Source organism: Cygnus atratus, chromosome 3, assembly GCF_013377495.2.
Source record: "Cygnus atratus isolate AKBS03 ecotype Queensland, Australia chromosome 3, CAtr_DNAZoo_HiC_assembly, whole genome shotgun sequence".
Taxonomy (NCBI): domain Eukaryota; kingdom Metazoa; phylum Chordata; class Aves; order Anseriformes; family Anatidae; genus Cygnus; species Cygnus atratus.
The window spans coordinates 31,102,375-31,120,540 of record NC_066364.1 but is presented as its reverse complement, the minus strand read 5'-3'; the positions used below and the strand labels follow the sequence as shown (position 1 = coordinate 31,120,540).

Sequence of the window (18,166 nt, the reverse complement as noted above, 5' to 3'; positions counted from 1 at the left end):
AAGTTATCGGGGAATTGAAGAACAGAGCAACCAGTCTTCTTTACTCCTGCTTCCTTTGCAAGGCTGAGTAGTTAAGAAAAGAGCAAGGAGGGCTTACCTGAGAAGAGCTGCAGCAAGTGTTGAAGACCAGGCTGGATCAGATGTCCACCATGCCATCTGGGCATGAGGACAACATTCCTATGGCAGGGCAGCTATGTGGAAGTTTAGCTGCTGGTGTCACCACCTGCTATGGGCTAGTGTAGAGTTGTCCTCGCACAGAGCCAGCCAAGCTGACCTGCCTTCTCCTCCACCTCTCTGCGTGACAGGCCCGATAGAATATCTCCTTCCTGCTCTACTAGTTGGGTGGGCTTCCCTTGCTTCTGTATATTCTCCCATCCCTCTACCCTCCATCCCAGAAAAAAAACAAAAGCACGCGTGCAGAGAATACTATTGGTTGGAGTGTGCTACAAAAAGCTGGCAGTATACATAGCAGAAGCTAGTTTTCTAACAACAGACACGTTCTATCCTCACATTTATGTATGTAATTATAGATAAGCTGCTGTCAGAGTGAACATTTCCCTGTTACATACTTCTATACAAGAACATACCTTTTCGCCAGGAAGGCCAGCAACACCATCCTGTCCTTTTGCACCCATCTCACCCTACAAAACAAATTGTTCAGTTAGAAGTTCTGAAGACATCTAAGATTGTTAACTACTACTCAGGTCATAACTGATTCAACAGAAAAGTGTTTCCTACCCATGCAGACCTAGTTTTGTCTGCTTAGCAATGTAACAACTATGGAGGAGGATGCCATATATGTAACACTAAAATCTGAAAAAAATAAGTACTTTTTAAGCACTTACAAGATCAATTAAGACCCTGATCTGACAAATACTTGCAAATGTATGTTTCTATAAAAAACAGGTCTGCTGATTTCAAGGGAATTCATTGTGACATTAGAGTTAGGCCAAACAGGTCCAAAATCAATGCATCGAGTTCATTCAACTCTGAGGAAGTGCATGTAACAATGACTTTCTTGGTCTGAAAGTCACATGCACGCAATATTTTTAAAAGACACTGTTTAAAGTCAGTCCCTCTTTCCCTCCCTGTCACTCCCTCAAAGCAACCAAAACCCTAACTGTAAGCAATCGGTAAGAAAATCTTAGTTTTAAGAGACAAATCACTGACTGATCAGGAGAGGTGTGGAAGCTCCCAGCAGCTGCAAATTGGATGCTGAGTCTTAAAAATGATTGAAATAAATATATAGCACATAAACTTCGCTTAATAATGTTATGTATGTATTACAAAGTTTAAAAGTCAAAGCCAGGTAGACGCTAGAGGATAAGGACAGCAGTAAACCATATTACAGTTTTTATTCTAAAAAAAAAATGTAAGTTTTGTCTACTTGTACCAAAGGGTGAAACTTCTCTAGGGAACAAAACATTCTACACCCTTTTTTGCAGTAATTCACTACCTTATGAAGAGAATGTCACTGATTTGAAAATAATTAACCATCAAGTTGTTCTTTGAATGAAAGGAGTGCATGAAGAAGCACAAGAGCCACATTTACACAAATAATTGCTTCCTAAAATAGGATATAGACTTAAGTTTGGTGCCCAAATCCAAAACTGCAAATCTAAAAGCCCCCGCTGAGGAAGTGCCCACAACCTCTAAACTCACAAAGTGTCAAATTTTTTAAGAAGCAGGGCCCTGGGAACTTTTGATATTCAAAATATGCAGAAACTTCTTAGTATTAGGCAAAGTTCATTGACTTTGTCAGTAAACCCACTCTGTAGTAACAAACGCCAATTTCTCACGATCTTCCCAAACAGGATACATGTACAGTGCTGCAGTGACTTCTTTTTCATCTGCAACATATCAGACAGGAGATTTTTAATTCAACAGTCTAACAGAAAGGCTTTGTGTGGGTCACAGAAGACATGTCCTGTGCCCACCCCAGCTTATGGGTATTCCCAGCCTGTGCAGCACACTGGTTGTTAGGGGATGTACAATTGTTCCAAAGTTTACAGGAGGAACGTTAAGAAATGCACAAGTGATCTGCATCCCAGCAGCCTGGTCTCTTTTTGGAGAGCTAGGAGACCAGGCTCCTATCCAGATGACTGTTCCTGCATTTTACATGAGACAGTAACTGTGTAAAGTGCCCAACAATTTCTTATGTTACATCCTAAGTCTCTATCAGTTTTAAAGTGACTTTAAGTAATGTAGTTACAGTACAATGACATCAGCTATGCATCTTAGAAACCAGCACCAGTAGACAACCACTGCTGTAAAGCTTAAACACCACCACCACATACAGACACAGACACACACAAAAAAAAAAAACAACTGAAAGAGCTTCACAGACAGAGTACTCTAAGTACATTCATCTTTTCAGTGTAAATGCAGTACTTCTCTTTCAAATGATGTCATTAACCTTTCTGAAGTTAAGAAAGGAACATCAAGATTGGCAAGAAGACCCTAAAGTACACAGCAAGAATATTTGCTATATCCCAGACCAGCCATTTATTAAACATTTAATCCATGGTAAAGGAAGGATTTAGAATATGTTTTTTCTTCACTGTTCCCTTCAGGGTGTACTCAGCAGCTCCTGACTCAGCACAGTGTACTCTGAAGTGCTTAACTCTCCTTATGCTCTACCCAGGGAGCCCATGGATCAAATCCAGGGCTCCGCACTGCAGTCTAAGGAAGGTGCTGAGAATTCAATATTTTTGCTTTTAGTCTCAAGGGAAGTAAATAAATAAATAAATTCAAGTGCTACAGGTCAGATTTCCTTGTTACCTTCTTCTGAAAGCAGAATGATGTGTCCTCTGAAACAAGCTGTCGTATCCTAATGCTACTGATGTTGCTTTTCACCTACCCATAAAACTTACCTTGCCCTCCATTGTAAGCTCCTGAAATCTATTCACAGAAGCCATCATAAAGCAAGTGCATCTGTGCAACCTGGCTCAAAACTCCTTCATTTATAACATGAGCTGAGCAAATCAACCAAAACAAGATGCACTCAAGTGCAGAGCACCAACCTATCTGATCTTATACCACTGATCAGAAGCAGCAATGTTCTGCAGGAGCATATCAGCCATTTTTTATGTCCTATTTTTTGAAATATTGGAAGGATCCTTAATATAGGTATGCTAAGTTACTTCTGCCTCAAAAGTAGCACAAGATCTTGCATGTGCAAATAGCACGACCCCACTACTAATATGAGAGAACACGAAGCTGAACTGGCCCCTAGTTAGCTTGGTTTATCATCCACGGAATGACAGCTTTATCTGTGCACACTCTGTTCCCTTATGCCACTTGCAAGTATTTTAATAGACCAGAACTGCTTTGTTACATCCAGTAGTGTATTTTTATATACTGTATAGGCTAAAATTACACGGCCTGGTACACGTCCGGAAGCCTTTAACTATATGACTTACTAACTAGTTAACCACACTGTGTTTACATTTCTGTTTCATTAAGTGCAGATGGACCCCCTGCCTTGCAGACAATCATTTACCATTGCAAATTAGACCATTAAGTTATGACTCTATCTTGTAACTGTGATTTCAATAACCACAGTCTGAAAGGCTCTAGTTTCTCAAACTTTTGTTCAGTAAGCTTAAAGTTCGGATATTACATGTTGTATGACCTACAAAAGATTTCACACAGGCAGCAGGACAGAAGAAAGAAAAAAAAATAAGGCAAATGCATTTTTAAGTCTTTTTGGCCTATCTTTTGTATAGTGGTATTTTCCTTTGCATCTGCAGATCTCAAAGTGCTTTACAAAAGTGAACATGCATCATTTTCACTTTCTCACATAGCAGATACCAAAGGTATAAAATGAGAATTTAAAACAGGGTTCTGCACCACCAGGCCTACATCTATCCCTACATAAATCTCTTTTTATACCTCAACAAGAGCATACCAACTCCCAACACACACTGCAACTGAGCCTTCTAAGTTTATGTAAATGAATTATTAAGAAGGCAAATAAAAAATTGCATTTGCTTACAACTACTAAAACCAACAGAAATATATGCTGGCAGCGGTGAAAGCTGACAGTACGATGAAGGCATGAGCGGTTATGAGGTACACTCAGTATAATAACATTCAGCATTAGTACATTGAGCTTTAAGTCTACTGTTAAGATTTTCTGCTAAGGGTAGCAGTGAAAATACTTTTCAACACAGCAAAATATATTTATTAGATAAAGTATTTAAGCCATAACACATTTTCCAGAATGTAACATCTTGCAAACAACAGGATGGCTACTATATTCTTGACAGGGTTTATTTTGGTGAGCTCATAAGCAGACAGTGTGGAAATTCAACAGGCTCAGGCTGACAAACACCAAAATGTTTCTGTCAACTTTCCATAAAGCCAAGCCAAGCCCAGTTCTTAAAAAGAGATTGTAGACAGCAAACATGCTTCTTTCCAGTGATGCCAATCAGCCATCTATTTGAAGTGGAACCAATTTTGCACATCTGAGACCACCTGCAGTATTACACTTGTGATTATTTTGTTACATTGATGATTCAGAGTTTCAAAAGCACTTGACCTTTATATTTTTGTGCCATTCAGCCATTATTTAATGCTTTTGTTGTGGAACTGTAAGTTCTATGCTAGTAGCAAACACAAAATACAGTATCTATATCAGACATTATTACTGATGAGTTATGTATAGCAATAATAGCCTAAGACTAAATGTGGTAATAATGAGAAAGATAGTTATTTAAATTAGCAAATCACAGTCTTTCTCATATAAAACCAAAAAACTTAATTTTAAAACAAAATTTTATTTAAACACATACATTTGCCATTTAAGAGACAAAATAATTTAATATATGTTTACATTGTGATATGGAGTGGGATTAATGTAACACATTAATATTTAATCTAGAAAAAAAATTCTACAAAAAATTTTGAGAGGAGGAAAATATTTTCAGCAAGTTTCGGTACTAACCAGGTCATGATTTTAACGTAAGATAAAAGCCAATGCATTTAATAAATAGAAAGGGTGACATGAATATGGCATAGAGCACACGCTGCTAGAGTACTACATTACAATACTGCTCTTGTCTACAATGAGGACATATTCATTCAGATAAAATAAAGAACCTAAGTCAGTTCTCAAAATGCTCCTTAAACAAATCTATTTAGATTTTTTAAGAGTTGCTTAGCTAAACTGGCTTTCCCAGTTTTCGTTTCTGCATAGGTATGTGCGCCAGCAGCATCAGAAATGTCCAGGTAAGAAAATATGTATTATTATCGAGAAAGAAATGCCAGCACTCTGAAGAGAGTTGTTCCCAGCAGACTGCACTGTAGACAGTTACTTCCAAAAGTGATTAAGTGGAAGGCAAAGTAGGGAACATAAAGAATGCATCCTTTATACCACATATGCCATCTGTATAATTAACATCAGAGGTAGTCCCTGTAAGAAATTACATAACTAAGAAGTATTAAAACTTAGATGCACAGACAGATATATATTCTCATGATTATAAAATGGTCATAGAAGTATTTAGACCTGGAAAAAGACAACTCATTAGGAACTCTAGTTGATGAATACAATCAGTTCAGATTCAGAGAAGTTGCCAATGGTGAGAGAGAAAACTCATCCCAAAAAGTATGTGGCCCTGCTTCAACAGTGGCGTTGGACCAGATGACCTCCAAAGGTCTCTTCTGACCTCAGCCACTCTGTGAATGAGCCTGGGAACTTCTCTGTGTGGCATTACTCCAGTGTTTTCCTGCCACTGGGGTAGAAGCAGAGAGTATATAGCCCCAGTCATATCACTCATGTTATTCCTAGTAGGAGCCTCCTGGCTGTGTGCTGACCCGGCAGTGAGGGGCTCGGCATTGTCACTGTTCGAGTGGTTAACCCCGGTACTGGGGGGCCCAATTGCTGCTGCTGCCCTGCTTCAGCTTCAGCTCTGGGCATGACCCCGGTGGGGAGGGGTGACAGCCCCCATCCCTCTGAGCACCTCCGAGTGCTGAGGATTCATTGCCACCCTCTCTGTTCTTCTTGGGGAAGACTTTTGCTGCCATTCTGAGAACTCACGTGAATACTGGAATAGTGAATACGGTAAGATGTGAATATTTGAGAGTTTTGTTTTTGTTGCTGTTGTTTTTAAGAACTGTATTACTAATGATGCTTTTCCATTTCAATTAGATAATTTGGAGCATTAGCCAGTTAAAATATTAAGTAGGACTAGCAATAAGTTCTTTTCTGTTTGTGTGTGGAGTGTTTTCTTCTGCCCCATTATACAATTTGAGTCTACCAAGTACTCTGACAACTCCTGACTTAAGAAAATCCCTTCATTACCACTGACAGCCAGCCATATTTTGCCCAAGAAATTTTTCTTTTTCATGCATTCCAGTCTCTAGGTCCCTATCTGAGTCTATCAATAAGCCTTGCAATGAAAATCAGACCAGAAAGGAACTATTTTCAAGGCTGTGTAATACAATAGATATGCCTTAGATGGAATCAGATAAACCTGGGTTATAAGAGGAATGACAGAGAAGGAAGAAAGGAAGACTAATAAGGAAAACAGGCAGAAAAAGCAGTCAGACACCTCATTTGTTCTCCGTAAGTTCTTTTTTCTAATCACTCTATCATAAATATTTTCTCAGTGCAACAATATTGCATCAATCTATTTCTACCAAGCCTAAAATAGCATTTTAAACATCTTTTTCTTTAATTAAAATATAAATTAATGAACCACGCTTGAATAGCAATAAACTTCTTCATGGTGTGCATCAATAGGCACTTTAACGTTTGAAAGCACTGTGCCTCTGTTTTTTTGCTCCCTACAGTGCTTGCAGCATTAACAAATGATCTATTAACACAGCTTGTAATGGTTTATTATAATAAATTTAAATTTTTAATTCTCTTTGGATTTCTATTTAAAATCTTTTGTGGCTACAAAGCTTACTTAACATACAATTAATTTTGTAGCCTCCTCAGTAGAGAAAAACTGTTTGTATATTCAGTATATGTATAATTATTTCAATTACTGCCATCCATATTCTGCCTTTCTGAAGATTTTCTACATGTTGAGGGCCAAATGGGACCTTGACATCATGATCAAAAGACTTTTACCAGCAATAAATATGTTTTTAAGAGTCTGAGTAGTAATATATCATGCTAAAGTAGTATAATTTGCTTCCAAAACAGAAAACATGGTACATTTCTCACTCTGCTCAGCAGCAGCAGAAGCCTATCTCTACAGAACATACATCAAAATGCATTAAATCACAGGAGAGCTCCATCTGACTTTTGAGCACTTAAAACTTGTGAAATACACTGTGCTGAGAATTAACCTACCATGACAGTAACACAGAATATTACTCAAGGATAACCTAAATGGTACAACTGGCTGCTGCTGCCTCTCAGTTTTCATCAGATGGGAAAAAGCTATCGGGTAGTCTAAAATGTGTGTTTCAAGCGCTTAGACCAATAAACAGTAAACAAAGTTGGTTCTGGTGACTTTCTAAGTCTAAATTATTCAGACAGGAGGTTGTCCCCTGCTGCGGATAGCTGGGAAATCTGGATCTCCAGGCAAATAAAACCCTTCAGAGCAAACACTGCTGATTCCAAGCCTGCACAAGAAATAAAAAGGACTACTGCCCTTGAGGCAAGTTTGCTGTTTTGTTTTTTTTTTTCCACATAGTAAGTGGTGTGGTATCAAACTGAACAGTCTGGTCTTCCAGCAAGAAAGACAGACTTAAAACAGAACAGCTCCTCTACCCCTGAAGCACCTTTTCAAAGCTAAGGGAGGTACTTCTGTTCCTGAGTGAAGAACTGTCCTCTTAATGAATGTCTGAATGAAGCCATAATGTAAGGTGAGATGTTCAAGTAGAAAGGCCTTTCAAACAAGTGGAATAAGTTTTGATCAGTGGTGTTCCTCTGTGTAGCTATTGAAGCTTGCCAGAAATACATCAATATTTGCATAAATGCCTATTCTAGTGAAAACATGGCACATTAATCATTTGGGCCTACAACACACTTTGGTCTTTGGCACTGACCCCTTCAGAAGTACTACGATGGGTTCTGCCAAGCATACAGGAATGAAGTGAGAAAAGGCTAATAATTAAATTCAAAATGCCTAAAAAGGGCTTATCAGCTGTCATGCTTTGTACTGGTGATAATGCAGGTATTCCTGAACAGGCAAAACATAGTCTGATCTGAAGGAACAACTAGGGTAGACTGAAGAAAAGGGCAATTTGGGGGAGCTCGAATAGAGCCTAACACCAATTTGAATACGCATAGACTTTCTTACCAATCCCATCCCAACAAAAAGACATGTAAATTCAGTCATACATTTAATTAGGGTGGGTGAAAAACTGGAATGAGACAATGTAAATAAAAGAATAAGCAATGTTGGGTTGAACAAAAGATGACATCAATGGATATAGAAATTTTCTAGGAAAAAAGTCAGAAATTACCAGTAACTTGTTTTTACTTGGATGCTGCCATGGCAAGGACATTTAAATGTAGTTACCTGGATGCTATTAATTTGATTTAGAAGCAAAATAAACAGTAGGAGGAGAAGCTGAGCACAAGCAAAGTGGGAAGCAAAGGCTGAAAAAACACCAGAAAACTTACAGAAACCCTTTTTGCTTTGTGACGGAAAACCTGGCCAACAAAGTCCTCAGTAAGCTACCTATTTCACGTGAAACATATTACAAAACATCTAACCACAGTCTGTTACTCTCCTGTACATCACTTGGCAATAAATCATATATTTTGAATGTCTGGAACGGTCTGGGATATTGCTTGTCCATCTCTAATTATTGATGCAACAAGGTCATCATCAATAGCAAGTGGTACAGAAAACCTGCACAAATGCAGAAGCAAAAGTGATGCCAAAGCCTCAGAGAATGTGGTATTCAGCTCCATTATGGTAGGTAGTATTTATTTGCTCTCAGAAGTCAACAGTGAGACCATCCCTTTAACCACACGAATAACGTGACTTAAGACACTGGAAATATCCCTTACTGTTGAATTAGTGTTTTGACAGAATACAGTGTGAAAGGTTTCACTGCAGAAATCACAGAAAAGAGAGAAACTGAACCATGCATTTCCAAGCTTTCAAGTCATTAAGAGAGCTGACACCACACAACAAGAAGCAAGACTTATATCATCAAGGGAGAGAGAAGATGTTTTGGTTCATCTGCAAGTGTTTGCACTGTTTGACTTCTCCAGTGGACCTACAGAATACTGTTACCTCTGTGGGAGTTACTGGCTGATGGAACAGCCCTAGAATAGTAATTTCTTTCTCATGGCTCCTTCACACTGCCAAACCTGCACCCCCGCAACACCCAAAACAAGTCTTAAAGCTAGGAAGTAGCAAGTACTGGTGAATTATAAGGAAAGTTCAAACTACACAGCTTTCTAGCTGTTTGCTGTACTACCTCTGACTTTAATCAACTGACTCTTTCAGTAACAAATGTCAATTTACTATCAGTTCTGATCAGATCAGTTGCTGGATGCACATAATGCTGCTCAGGCTCTGAAGATTCAATGAAATATTGGAGTGGCTGGTGATAACCTGTTCAAATTTGGATTTACAAGTAGCAGTAAACAGCAAAAAATATCTATTTGTATAAAGCTAGAAAGGTTTATTTTTCATTGATTTCAAGCTTAACGGTTTTTAGTTTTATATCAGAGAAGATGCCCTCTAAAATGAAAACTTTGTAATTAACAACCATGACACACATGGTCTTGTGCAATTTGCTATCAGTGATGCATTGAAGTTGAAAGGATTCATTGACTGTTGGTTGGTTTTCAAATCAGATGAGAGTTTGGTAACATAGTAACATTGGTTCAATGAGAGTTTGGTAACATAGGGTAGCTCTAACAAAGATAATTGTGCTTTATACTCAGATCTAAGATCAGTAAAAATTGGTGATTAAGTTTGGAGGCTACCAGGAATCCTTCTAGGTTCAGCCAGGCTACTGAAACTAACATATTGGAACTTTCTTCTCCACTAGGGAAAAGACAGAGTTAGTATCAAAATTGACAAGTATGCTGGAGGGGAGGAGTTGGGAAGGGCAGACACTATCTAGGAATTTACTCAATTTCAACTGACTGTGTGGATAAGCCCTTTCAGAAGTGGACCATTTTCAGATGGGTACTGCTGCCCTAGGAACAGTGCTAGATGTCTTCACAAGCTGTTTCAGATCACATACTAACTAATCAGTGTGCTGTAAGGGAGGATGGTGGATTAGGACATCTCCATCCAAACTGCTGGACTAGGACTTTCCAGGTGTCTTCCTCTCACCCTCAACTCAAAATTCCTATCCACTGCATTTCTTACTGACCTACAGTAGTTTATTCAAATTGGCACCTCTATGAACACAATAAAAACACTTCCCAGACATGTCCTAATGACCTTCATTTCTAGGAAAGCCCCAAGCTCAATAGCACAAGAATTTCACAGTAAGCACTACAGAACAACGATATGGAATACACCCACAGAAAGGCGCACCAACTGGGCTGTCCCAGGAGTTTGCCAATGCCAGGCCCCCCTCTCTTTACAATTTAGAAAGTTTCAGGAAAAAGCGATGTCAAAGAACACAAGTACTGAGGTCATATCAGTGAATTCTTACTCTGCCACTGACCACTGAAAAGATTAATCCACTGCATAGGATTCTGGCCTTCAGCAGCAAACACATACATTGTAGTGGCAAATCCTTGCCGTAGATGACATACATGACTTCTCTGTGTTTAGATAATGAGAAGAGACAACATACTGTCAGTGTTTGGTGTGTGCTTGCTTCATGGGCAAGTAAACTGTGTTCCATGAAATTCATGAGTGGGAGCGGATCCCAGAACGAGACAGCTCTAGGCTGTGTGGCAGGAAGGCCATGCTTAGAACCAGGGACTGACTGAAAAAGGATTTAACCTGTATATAAAAAGATCCCTTTATGGAATAACAACATCTGTGATGTTTCCATCTGCTAAAGAAGAAAAAGCCACAGATGAAGATTTGAAAGAGAGAATGCAATTACTATTTACCTTTTCACCTTTACTTCCTTTCTGGCCTGGCAAACCAGCTACTCCTGGTAATCCTGCTTCTCCCTGATTTTAAAAGGAAGAAAAAAGAAATCAACAAAGAAGCAGCTCCAGAATACATATTTGGTTTGAATTCCTTGTCTTAATCACAAAAGCCTAACAAAACAAATGAGTCGGAATAAATGTAGTGCCATGTCCAGAAGGGTTGAAAGAACACAGTAGGTAGAAAATTATTTATTCTGAAGTAAAAACATTTATTCTAAATACAATGTCTTAGTAGTAATTCTCATTTTTACTATTGATACAGTTTTTTTGTGTGTGTGTGTGTTTGCTGAAACCACAAAAACTTATAGCCCTCTGTAACTCTAATTTTAAAATGAAAGTTAAAATGTACTGTTTCTTCACTACAACATACAATGTACAACATTCTAAGATAGTAATATATTTTAGATAACTACAAAAAGGAAACCAAGATATTTTTTTTAATACCTATCAGGATTAAACAGCATGATGCATTAAAAAGCGATAGGAAAACCTCATACCTTATTTGGAAAGCAGTGGCATCTGTCTCTAGATTCTTGCTGTGTTCCTGGAAGCGTGTATATTTTGCTGGCATGAACAGTCACTGGTGATGAAGTAGTAGCAAGTAATCTGTCCTCATGTGGGCACTAAAATAAAAACAAGATTTTCTGATTTTTGGTCCACTTTGGTGAATAGATAAATACCATCCAAACACTCCTTTTAACTTACTTTCTGTTTTAACACTACTGTACATAGCACATTACAGAGATGCCACAACTGCCAAACAGAGGGAAAAGCTGTAGTTAAACATAGCCTAGACACTGTGATCCTTCTGTACTGAAATCACTGCTGGTTAAAACAGACCTGATTGTCCCAATTCTTTCTTGCAAAACAGTCCAGACATACAAAGAAAGCCTCTCAAAATTGTAAGAAGTGAAAGCAGAAAGTGCTCATTGGAAAAAAAAATAAAAAAAGAATTTCTCAGTCCTGTCCTTCGCCCTTCCCCAAAATGCATAATGCCAGAGTGAGTGAAAATTATTTATTTATTTATTTTTAAATAATGAAATACTTTGGACATACAGAGTTTGGAAATAAACAAAAGGCCTTGACACCACTATTCAGCTTCCTGCAACTTATGCGAGCTGAGCCGATTTGAAGATACACTACCAGACAAGTCAACAGAACCTGAAAAATTTTAGAAACTCTCATCAAGATGTGATGAGGTCTCCTGTGAGCCTTCTTGTCAAAGAAATTCCAACAGGATTTACATCTTGGTCTAGAAATTCGTAACCAAGGATGAATTCCTTCCCTTATATTACTGAAATTTTAGCTCTTACAATGGGTAAGGAAGTCATGAAAAAGAATCAGAAAATGTAATGCTGATTTCAATATGAAAGTCATTAATGAGTAGTCCATTATTTTTATATCTTCAACTTAAGACATACTGACAGTGCTTTTATCTAAACAGCTGAATGAGTGCTTAGCATTTTATCAATATAGCATATCCTTGATCTTTTTGTGTTCATGTATAATTACGGTTTGTATTTTCTTTTCTGTTACTGTGGCATAACCGTTGAACAAATTTTATTTCTGTGCACGAAGTGAAACTTACAGAAAAAAACTCATTTATTTCACCTAGCAATAAGCTCATAAATTTAAGAGGAAGCCTGCACTGTTATCAGTGTGAATATATTTGAGGTATATTTTAACAAAAAGTTAATATTTAACATTGAAATTCCCCTTAATAAGTTAGATCTAGCCCCTTTATGCTTCTGATCACCTATCAGTTGTCAGTTCCGACAAACTATTCTCCTCCTCTGTTCTTAGGCAGCTTTCTCTCTCCATTTGAGCACCCCTTTCTCCCATCTCTTTGTACACAGGATCAATAAGACCTGCAAGAAGGACTAGACTTTGCTGACTGCAGGCTGAGAGGTGATGGTGCTCATGGTCTTAGAGAAGTCTTCTCTTAGATGTTTGCAACTAACAAAGCAATATTTTAATGTTCAGGGGTTTTTTTGGAGTTTTTTTTTTTTTCCCTCCAAATGGACTTAATTTAGCAAAAACATTTATTCACATATATAACTTCTAGCATTTCTATAATTCTAGTCTTCCAGCTTATACCGATTCAGTCTATCCAAACAAAAGGGAAAAATGAATTCTAAACTAAATGAATGTTTTCCCTTATGTTAAACAACATACACCTCCCAGCACATGCACTATAAAGAAGAAAGTATTTGCCAATTACAGAACACCTATTCCTCCATGTTATTACATTGAAATAAGGGAAACACTCTCAATACCCTCCTGCTTTTCTTCCCTTCCACTGTCATGCAGAGACTTTCATGGGCTTTGTTTATCAATTACAGTGCTAGAGTAGATACAATTGTTATTAAAATGGCCTCTCTGTTATTTGATGTCATTCTCAGGTAATGGCAGTGATTTGTTTCCTACTCTCTAAGACTTCCTCAGTTACTAATTAGATACTAATCAATGTTAAGAAATGCATTTAAAAAGCACTAGCAGCACCTAGTGCCTTTTACTGAAGATCCACTAAGCCATTTGTTTTGGTAACAAGAAATACTGCATGATGACTCCAGATACAGGATTAATTTTCAGGAGGTAATTATTCTAACACTTCCATCGCAATTTCTTTATAATCTTTAGTAAGAAACAATGAAATAATTTCTTTTATATTACCACTTGTATTTTAACAGTAACTTACCAGTTCGGCAGATATTTCACAACACGTATCTTCTGTTACAATGTTTGGATTACAATAAACTGTTATGCGGTGAAGTTCAATCTGTTAAGAAATACAGGAGAAGAGATTTATGTGAAATGTAAAAAATGTCTTATGGCATGTATTTTCTAATCTTGGTGTAATAAATTTTCTCTCTGAAACAGCGTATATTCCTGAAATACTGCAAATACCAAAAAATCCCACAGTTGTTCATTTTCTCACTTAAGGAACAAATTACACAGTCCCTCATTTCGAATTAAAACACATTTTAGATTTCATTTACCTTCATGTAAATTGCGGCCCTCTGTGTTGCACTTAGTATGACTACATGGGCATTTTAATCCTCTAGATATTCTCTGCAAATGTTCTTTTCAGGAATATAATTTTCTCCTGCAGTGAACTAGTGTAAAGTTTTGACAAGCTATATGTCCTACGTATCTTCCATCACTTTGGACAGAACTTTGCCTGGACCTTGCCACTAAATTGTCGGAAGAGCAAAAATTCTTTATGTAAGACTTCTGTTTTAGAGATTTAGAGTAGATGAACAGCGTCTAATTTTAACTGGTTAATATTGCCCTGCCCAGCCCTTACGAAAGTCCAAACACGTCATGGACTGCACTGACTTACAGTTACTTACAGGAAGGTCTAAGGAGGGCCTAATTTCACAGAATAGTTTTGTTACAGGATGTCTCCTTCTGCATCTGCTTTGTGTTCTCTTATTTTTTCACTTGCACTTGGTATTGAGAAGTGTGTCACTACAGGATCTACTCTGCTGCTTTCATCAGCTTTATGCCCATGTTTTTCTACAAGCATGGAAAACCCAACTGCCAACTTCTACTTGGGATTATCCAGCCTGTGCTGTAACCAACACAAGTTTAAAAGCACTTGTTACTTTTCCTCTGTGCTACTTGGAAATAAGGAGATGGTATATAAATTTGAAATAAATTTGAACTCAGTCTTACAAAATAAAACGAAGTATGAACTTGGCCTTACAAAATAAGAGCTCTGATGATCCCTGGCTAAAGGTTTCAGCACCTCACAGCATGGATTCCTCTTACAATGCTAGCTTGCAGTTACAATAATGTTATTTTCATCTGGAACTGTTCAGTGTACGTAATAGAGCTAAAACTTTCAAATGGCCACTATAAACTCTAAGCCAGATGCTTTAAACCTGGTAACAAGATGTCAGTATACTTAAAACAAAATGACATTTCCTGGAACTTTCCAATTGCTTGCTCTGAGCTCTCTATACAAGGAAAGAGAGGAGGATATTTCTGGAACAGAACAAAGCCCATAATATTAAAGGGTTGCCTTGGGTAATTCCATATTACCCCGTTTATCTATAGATGAGGCAACAGCTTGCTTTCTTCAGCAACACTCCACAGCAGCTTACTTTCCTTGCATTTGCATTTCATTCAGCAGATCTTGCCCACTGTGTTTTGTAGGAAGGGGTGAAGGAAAGGGACTACTTTACAATTGTCAGCTGCACGTGCAGTCAGTTACTTGCATCAAAGGCTTCAGGAAATGCACATTCAGCCACTTCCTCATCCCTCTCATTTGGAGGAAGGAGCAGCAACTATGAACAAGGTGCTCCTATGTCGGCACAGCTGAATTACCTTGGAAAGTGATACAACTTTGAAACATAGGCAATCTAATTTTTGGGGGTGTCTTCTGCTTATCATAGAGGGACAAACTGTAACAGATGACTGATACAAACTTGCATTTGTCATCCTAATAGCTAAATCTCATAAAAACTAAAAGAAAAAAAATTACTACAGGAGTCGTCTATTAAGTGTAGTAATGTGTCTATGGTAACTACATAGCTGTGACTCCAAAGTAAATACAGAAAAATAGACTCTTGAAACCAGGACTGAGTTTTTGTAGTTACTTTGGTAACAGAAGGTTTGCCTTAGTGGACTCTACAGCACTTAATGTTGTTTAGAAAAAAAGACAAAGATTGTAAATTAAGAATTCCCACTCAAAATTAATAACCTGTTTTGAACCATTTTTTTCCCTACCAAATTCTTTATGATGGTTGTCAGTAGAAGTGTGGATAAAACATGATTTCAAGTTTTCCACTTTTGCTTTCATACTACTCACATCTACAGGCTTATCATCTGCAGCACGAGAAGCAATCAGAGTCCTTCCCTGCAAGTCAATGGTGAATTGTTCATCAGTCTGCTTTCTCTCAATTAAATTACAATCCAAATAGAGGGAAATGATCCCCAACTGCACGCTAATACCAAGTTTATGCCACTGCCGATCGAACAATGGATAAATTTCTCGACTCTTAAAAGTGTAGTGCAGTATATTTCCCTGAGCGGATTTGGTCATATATTCCACGACCTTTTTTGAACCATCCAGAAGGACAGAGATCTGAAAGCAAAATGAAATAGAAGAAGCAGTCATTTAAAAGTTAGAGTAGAAGAGTTAAACCCATACATAAGCTGTATGTAATAAAAATATTTTCATTACACAGATTGGACTAGAATTATGAAGCATTTTTTAATGTAACTTTGTAAAAATATATCAGCTATAAATCAAGCATGTCTTCTATCCTTGTTCATAGTCTTAACTGAATAAATTTTCTTAATTTTTTGCCATTCCTATAATAAATCATAAACTATTTCAGATCAGTCTGTCTATTATTTGTAAACTGTAGCTCAATTCAGTGGTAAAACATCCACAAAGTGATATTTGCCATATTACGTGGAAAAAAAAAAACACAAACAAACACTTAATTAAAAAAAAAAAAAAGAAAAAATCAAAGACAACTCTAACCTCAGGAGTGTCATGCTGATTTAAAATTTGCCATATATACCAACGCTCTTTCTTGGTATTTCGCCGTACACGGAACGTAGCAACTAGAGAGTATTCTTCAGGAAGCCCATTTGGAAATACTTGCCTACAACAGAAAGAAGGAAAAGAGAAAGAAAAATAGAGTTCTGATTATTCTTATGCACATATAAACATTGCTTAAAAGGAACAAACAGAAATAATACCTGGTGAAAATAAGGAGCCAAATGCTCACTCACACTCATACAAATTCACTGGCTTCAGTGTTCAAAAGTGCCTCATTTTGCTTCCCCAAGCTCAAAAGTACAATTCATTCTATTTATAAGAATGACTAAAGATTTATATTGTTTTTATTTTTTAAATCCTAGGTTACTATAAATAGGAGTCTTAAAAGAAGTGCTGCAAAATGAGTGCAGTATATAAACATACTTTAAAATACTGCTTTCCCCAATTTATTGCTTGGTACACTGGAATAACTTTCCCAGAGGATTTGTGGAATAATTTGTGGAGGATTTGTGGAATAAACTCCATCCTTGGAGACTTTCAAATTCAGCTGCAGATGGCTTATAATAACCGTAATAACCTAATCTAACTTGTTGGCCCTGCGTTGAGCTGGGGGTTAGATCCAATGACCTCTATGGGCAATGACTTGGATGTCTTGAGTATTAGAACAACTGAACTTCATCAGGCTTGAGTAAAAATAAGAAATGCATTTCTGAATGAATGTCTTGCTGCATTTGATTTTGTTATTCCTTCATTACATAAAATACACTCATGCCTCTAAACACATGCTACCTATATCACAGAACGCAGTAGAACACCATTTCAGTGAAATGTTTAAAAAGTTTGTATTTCAGAAGAAATGTTACGGAAATCAGTCTGTAACTCAACTCTATGGACTCTGGTAATCATTAACTATACGATTGAACTACATGAGGTTCAAAATGTCCAAGTGCCCCTGGGCCGGGACAATCCTAGACAGTTCAGACTGGGAGAAGAACTCACTGAGAGCAGCCCTGTGGAGAGAGACTTGAAGGTTCTGGTGGACAAAAACCTCAACGTGAACCAGCAGTGCGCGCTTGCAGCCCAGAAGGCCAACTGCATCCCGGGCTGCATCAACAGAGGGGCAGCTAGCAGGGTGAGTGAGGTGATTGTCCCCCTCTGTTCTGCACAACAGACTGGGATGGTGTCATCACTTTTTGAAGCTATTGCACTCCCAATTACTTATTTTCTAAGGTTGAGGTGAGACAAATGAAAACTACAGACAGACACAATGTGCAAATACTTAAAGTGTTAACATTGAGTTTTTTATGTTGGGTTCAATGCTGTTTGCTGAAAACAGTCTGGGTTGCCCAATGAGCTACACTGCAGAAGGTATGCCACAGATTAGAATGGAGGAAACCTGAGGGCCCCACACAGCAGAAAAATTTACTCTGGTTTTCATCCCATGATCATTTGAAGTAAATAGTTTAGTTCTGTAAAACTACAAATGGGATTATAATTATACCATAATGTGCTACAAAGGGTTTATTTTTAAGAAGAAAAAAGAAAGAGGAAAGCACCAGCTGACAAGACAATAATCCCACCACCCTCCTGGAAGGTAGTGC

At 37.7% G+C, this 18,166-nt stretch overlaps 1 protein-coding gene across 1 annotated transcript in view; it reads right to left on the bottom strand.

Moving 5' to 3' along the window:
* COL19A1 (collagen type XIX alpha 1 chain) overlaps positions 1 to 18,166 on the bottom strand; it is a 192,935-nt gene that overhangs the window by 146,402 nt on the left and 28,367 nt on the right. Inside the window, exons 4-8 of the mRNA XM_050709490.1 lie at positions 16,545 to 16,668; positions 15,864 to 16,139; positions 13,746 to 13,826; positions 11,545 to 11,670; positions 11,006 to 11,068 (exon numbers count right to left, since the gene is read on the bottom strand). Coding sequence (XP_050565447.1) covers positions 11,006 to 11,068; positions 11,545 to 11,670; positions 13,746 to 13,826; positions 15,864 to 16,139; positions 16,545 to 16,668 — 670 coding nt within the window. The remainder of the gene's footprint in view (positions 1 to 11,005; positions 11,069 to 11,544; positions 11,671 to 13,745; positions 13,827 to 15,863; positions 16,140 to 16,544; positions 16,669 to 18,166) is intronic.